Below are 6,000 nucleotides of genomic sequence, written 5' to 3' on the forward strand. Positions count from 1 at the left end.
GATTTATAGATAGGAGCTTATAGATTATCCTTAAAACTAAAAAAACTCTTACTAACATCTTAAATACATTGTTGGAATTTTACAGGACCTTTATTACAGACTGGAAACTAAACTACTAAGGGCAGATATGTTGAGTGTTACTGTGCATATTATTCCAGTGTAATATTATTAATCATTGCCAGTGTACTGAGAGTCCACAGGGCTCAGTGGCGCACATGTAAATTCCCCCTCCATTTATCTTGTTACAGCGAGTTGTAGGGCTCCATGTGGGCAAATGTGAGGGCTCAGTTTGAGGGCGTTTTCTCAGACACAGCGCTGTGGGAATGTGCTGAGAGGGGCTTTTGCCATGAGATGGTGGTGTGCTTTTGTGCAGGAGTGAACCGCTCACATTATAGGAGTGTGTTTACACTGATGGACCAGCATAGACAACCGGTTTCATGTCTGCAGTCACAACATAAGCCCATCACACAGTAATATACCTTCTTGATGAATATAATTCATTGTAAATGTTCGTTTTTTAAAGAAAAAAATTTTCCAGGGGGGAAAATAGACAAAATTTTTGATTTGAATGTCATTTGTGCACAATTACAAGCTTACCCCCTATATTAAAACATGCTGACTAAAAATACCTTGTTTTTATGGTTTATTGTGTAATACTCATATGATTATGGTTTATATTTATTGATATGTAAATAGTTGGTTAAAAGCCAATGTCAACAAAAATGGATGTGTATCGTTACATTGGATCCATGCATTCGGTGTTTTAGGGATAGTTCACCCAAAATGAAAATTCTGTTGTATTTACCCTCCCTTCACTTGTTCCAAATCTATTTGACTTTCTTTTTCTGTTAAAACAGAAGGTAATTTGAAAAATGTATAGGTTTTTCCTAATATAGAAGTAAATGGCTACAGGTTTTCAACTTTTTAAAAACCTCTTCTTTTGTGTTCAACAGAATAAAGAAACTGATAAAGGTTTGGAAGCATTTGAGGGAGAATAAATAGTCAGTAAATGTAATTTTTTTTGGGTGAACTGTTCCTTTAAAGTGACAAGCCTAACGTTTCCCCCTGATGTTTGTGCCATTTAAGGCATTCATGCATTTAATTGGATTCGTTTAGATTCTGAATGGATCTTCCTGTCTGGTCACATGTCTTAAGTAAAGTTGAGAATAGATTAAATAAAGTAATTTGAGTAATATTGTATAGAATGTATTACTACAAGATAGAAATGTTTTGGTATCAAAAACTTATTTCAAGAAAAAAAATATACCTATATCGCCAGTCGTGATATTAAATATAAATGTATAAAATCAAACCGCATTGGGCCTGCTTATATTGTGATCAAATATTTTTGGTTATCATCATCATCATCATCCATCCACCCATGGTCATGCTATTTCCTTTTCCTGGCATCTTTTGGTTACAAAGGAAATGCTTGAAATTCAAGCTGGAAATGTGCTGTTATGAAGATTATTGGCCGCAGTAATAAAAATAGTGAGGTTAGCTATATTGGTAAATCTGTAAGAGATTGAATGGATTTCTTTACAGAATGTGTTTAACAGTGATCTCTATATGCTGTGCATCATTAACACTCAAAATGATTGATTTCTTCACTAATCTGGACCATCAGGACTGGATAAGTCACAGAGAACAATCCAGGCAGTTTCCTGTTTGTTTTAACTGTCGTCACAGCCAGTTTCTGCTGGCAGATATAAACATGGCTAACCCTAATGACTCTCCTAGTTAACTAAACAACTGAAACGTGTCTAACTGGATTGCTCTCTTTTCTCTCTCAGATGGAGGAGAGCAGAAGGCCGGTTTGCCAGTGAAAGAGCCACCATCATCAGTCACTGGACGTGGCTGCAGGCGCAGATATCAGACCTGGAGTACCGCATCCGGCAGCAGGTTGACATCTACCGCCAGCTCCGCACCGGCAAAGTTAGCACCCGCACTTTATCTGCTGTTTCATGTAAAACAGTTAATTTAGCTGTGAGTCAAGTTTTGTTTTGCATGTTTTCTACAGGGTCCAGTGGAGCTGGGAGACTCAGCCCCTTCCTGCAAGACAGAGACTAATGAGAATATCTTGACCTCAACAGCATCCCAGAACTTCTCTGAATCGCAGTCTCGTTTGACAGACACATCTGAGAACAACGTCTCCATAAGGTTCTGATCAGTTTAATTATTAATATGAATGTTGTAGTGTTTTAGCATTTAAAGGTTTAGTTCACCCAACAATGGAAATTTACCCACCTTCAAGTGGCTCCAAACCTTTGAGTTTCTTTCTTCTAGTGAATACTGAAGAGGATATTTTGAAGAGAGCAGGAAACCTGTAACCACTATCTATGTTTTCATCCACCTATTTTTATGCACATTTTGGATCATTGCATAAAAATGCTCTATGGAAATGCCAAGATGCGCAGAATTTTTGAATATGCACATAAACGTATGTATGCGCATAACTGAGTAGGACGAACTTTTTATTCGATAAGAATGAATGTGCACAAACTGATGGAAACACTTTTACTGAATAAACTGCAGTGTGTGCATTAAAAAAGTGAGGTCACGTGAAGATAAAAATAGGTATGATGGACAACATTGTAAAACATCTGAAATGTTGTTCTGCTTCTTCTAAAATGATCACAGTGGTTCAGTATTATTCTTTCCAGGACTCCAGAAAATGCCACTCATCACGCTCATGCATTTCTTCTTCAGCAGCTCAAGTAATTTATGATATAATAAAAGGACTCGCACACGTTTCACACTCGTTTCTCCTACTGCAGCGAATTCTGGTTTTCTTTTAGATCAAGGTCAAGGTGAAATTTATTGCTACCCGTAGGAAAAAATTGTTTTAGAAAAAAAGGTTCTGCTGTACATAGACACCAAGACAACATATAACGTGTGTACACATTAAAAGTTTTATCCTAAAATACCTCCTAATATAAATATGATTCCATAAAATCAATAATTAAAAAAATGAAATAAAATAATACAATGTGCCCCACTGCTCTCTGTTATGGCAACCAATACAGTTATCTTAATCTTTGACCGTCCTACCCTACGTGCTCATTAATCAATTAAATTGAAAAAAGAAAGAAGTATATTTGCCGCCAGTTTATCAGGAAGTGATGATTTTGTTCTCTTTGACTCATTGGATGAAAGGTGCATTTTTAAGGGGTATTCGAGTTTTACGCATAAATTTAATTCACATGTTTGTATGAAAGCATAGTTATTGACTTCCAGATTAGGAAAAACAAATGACATGGAAGGTTACAGGTTTCCAGTTTTCTTGTCGGGTGTAAATTAGATTCACTCAGATAACTCTCAGACGTTTTCCAGCACAAAATATGGTGTAATGTTTACTCGCAAATTTTTTTACTCCTAAATTACAGAATATAATCCACAAAAAAACACATTTTAAAGTATGAAGACTAAAATACTATTTTCTTGTAAAAGTGGATTTTAATAATCAGCTTTTTTTACACCTAAACATATAATTATACTTAAATCCTTTTTGCTGCTTATTCAGATAACTTATTTAAAATGAGCTGATTCAGCACAATTCTTGAATTAAGTTAGGATGACTTCATTGTTTTATGTTAAATTTGTAAAAAATAATTAAGTTATCGATTTGTGTTGGGACAACATGAAGGAATTGTGTGGAAACCAGCATTTTTTTTTTACAGTGTAGGGTGCACTTTTGACTAGGGATGGGTACCGAAACTCTGTACTTTAATGGCTAAATTATAAAAGACTGAAGTATCGATAAGCTCTGACGTTAACGGCTCTGCTACCGGTACTTTAGAATTATTGCTGAACAAACATTACTTACTGTAGCATAATTAACTGACCAACCTTTTCTAATTTGCAATATTTGATATTTATCTGCACAGTTAGCAATCTCACATGAGAAATGCTTGTGTTTCCCGCAAGCGCTTCAAGTATAAAGCCTTCACAGTTCTCAGATGTGCGCGCGCACTCAGCGGAGACTCGTGCAAAGCGCACACACATAGCTTGCTACACAGTGTTGCGCACACACAGCTCGTAAGCTTGCGAAGTGAACCAAATGGGTTGTATTTCCCGAGTGGACAGTGATATTGCCCGTTGCAACAAACACAACAAGTTGTTTTCTTGTATAAGCGGAAACGCAAGCAATCTGGCTAAGCATCTTTCAAAAGTGTGTTAACTGCAGAAAGACAAATGAAAAGTTTTTGACTGCTACTAACGGTAACGTCACATCACCCACATCATTATTTCAGCAGTCAATCACCTAAATTAGTAAAATATTAATAGTTTATTAAACACGCATTCGGTTACAATGAAAACAGTATTAGTAAGTAGTCTAAGTAAATCTTAAACATTAAAAATACTTTTACATCAGCTGTATTTACAAATATAGCATATGAGTAGAGTAATAATAAACAATGCTTATTAAGAAAGCTTATTTTTACATTGCAAGATGCTCCAAAACTGTATTAAAAACACAGTTAACTCCCAAAACGCTGTTCACTCGTTTATGTGAATGCGTTAATCAAAAATCATAAACATTATCTCAATTATCTGCAGTTTACAACTCAAAGAGGCTATTTTCAACTGCAGAGAGCACAGTGAACCAAGAAAGGTCCCGACTTCTGCCTGAAAAGGCAAACATGTTGATTTTTATCCAGAAGAATGGTTAAAAGCTGAGTCATTTTCCTTTAAACCATTGTACATTCTTTTACAGGAAAAAATAATTGGTTTGTTTACCAATTGTTGGTTTCGTTTTATTTTACATTAAAAAGGTAATAATAAAATAAAGTGTTGTTCATTCTGTTCAATTTGTTAGTTTTTTTTCTCATGAAAAAAACCCACTACAAAAAGTACCGATAAGAGAACCGTTAAAGTGGTATCGATAAAAGTAGTAATACCATAAAAACCTACTTAAACGATACCCATCCCTACTTTTGACTATATATTTAGGAATGTATAAATAGATACTTGCTTATATTGACACAGTTAATGTCACAATTATTAGCCCCATTAGGGTGAAATGTTTATACTTTTTGAAATATTTCTCAAGTAAAGTTTAACAGAGCAAGACATTTTTCACTGTGTTTTCCATAATATTATTTGTTCTGGAGAAAGTCTTACGATTATTTTTAAATTAGCTGGAATAAAAACCTTTAAGTTTTTAAACTTTTTTTTAGGTCAAAATCATTAGCCCCCTTGAGGCATTTTTAGATTTAATTTGCACTTCAACTCTCTGTAAATTGCAGTTGGGCGATTGCATTATTTACATGAACACATTAAGTAACATTTGATTGATTTATCACACTACCTAATACAGGGGTGTCCAAACTCGGTCCTGGAGGGCTGGTGTCCTGCAGATTTTGCCTCCAACCCATCTGCAAGGATGTTTCTAGAAAGCCTAGCAAGAGCTTGATTAGCTATCCCAGGTGTGTCTTTTTGGGGCTGGAACTAAACTCTGCAGGACTTCAGCCCTCCAGGACCGAGTTTGGTCACCCCTGATCTAATAGTTTAAAAACACAGGGAGAGTGAATTCAGTATCACCATCAAGTCATTGTCTAATAGCTTGTCCAAACTAAATGTACATTGTGCTTTTGCTTTCTGGTTGCAGCAGTGTCTCAGAAATGTCAGACATGTGTCCTTTAAGTCTAGACAGCAGCTCTACATCTGCGCGAACACGTCCGCTGGTGACCTGCAGGAGGCGACGACTGATCCACCCAAACAGCATCCACAACCTCAACGGCAAGGTGTGTTTGTGGGTGGTTTGCTAGTGTGTGTGTTAATGGACTCTTTTCACATTTCTGGTAGCAGTAGCAGTAAGTTGTCATAGTTGGGTAAACTTTGACTGCAGTGAACAAATATTTTTTGACAATCCTATTGGCTGAAATAATAAAACTCCACAATGGTGTTATCAAGACTTATAGAAAAGGGGAAAAATAGTGTGAGACTGATAACAGCAGCCAGAAGAGAGAATAGTGTCAGGTTTACTGTCTCGCCCTA

General features: G+C 36.0%; 1 protein-coding gene across 3 annotated transcripts in view; it reads left to right on the plus strand.

The window, feature by feature from the left end:
- kansl1a (KAT8 regulatory NSL complex subunit 1a) overlaps positions 1-6,000 on the plus strand; it is a 37,179-nt gene that overhangs the window by 19,062 nt on the left and 12,117 nt on the right. For 2 of the 3 annotated variants that reach the window (XM_056469171.1, XM_056469172.1), the window contains exons 3-5: positions 1,794-1,935; positions 2,021-2,160; positions 5,612-5,747. In XM_056469171.1, coding sequence (XP_056325146.1) covers positions 1,794-1,935; positions 2,021-2,160; positions 5,612-5,747 — 418 coding nt within the window. The remainder of the gene's footprint in view (positions 1-1,793; positions 1,936-2,020; positions 2,161-5,611; positions 5,748-6,000) is intronic. The other variant, XM_056469173.1, reaches the window with a different exon arrangement.

The sequence above is a fragment of the Danio aesculapii genome, chromosome 12 (assembly GCF_903798145.1).
Source record: "Danio aesculapii chromosome 12, fDanAes4.1, whole genome shotgun sequence".
Lineage (NCBI taxonomy): Eukaryota > Metazoa > Chordata > Actinopteri > Cypriniformes > Danionidae > Danio > Danio aesculapii.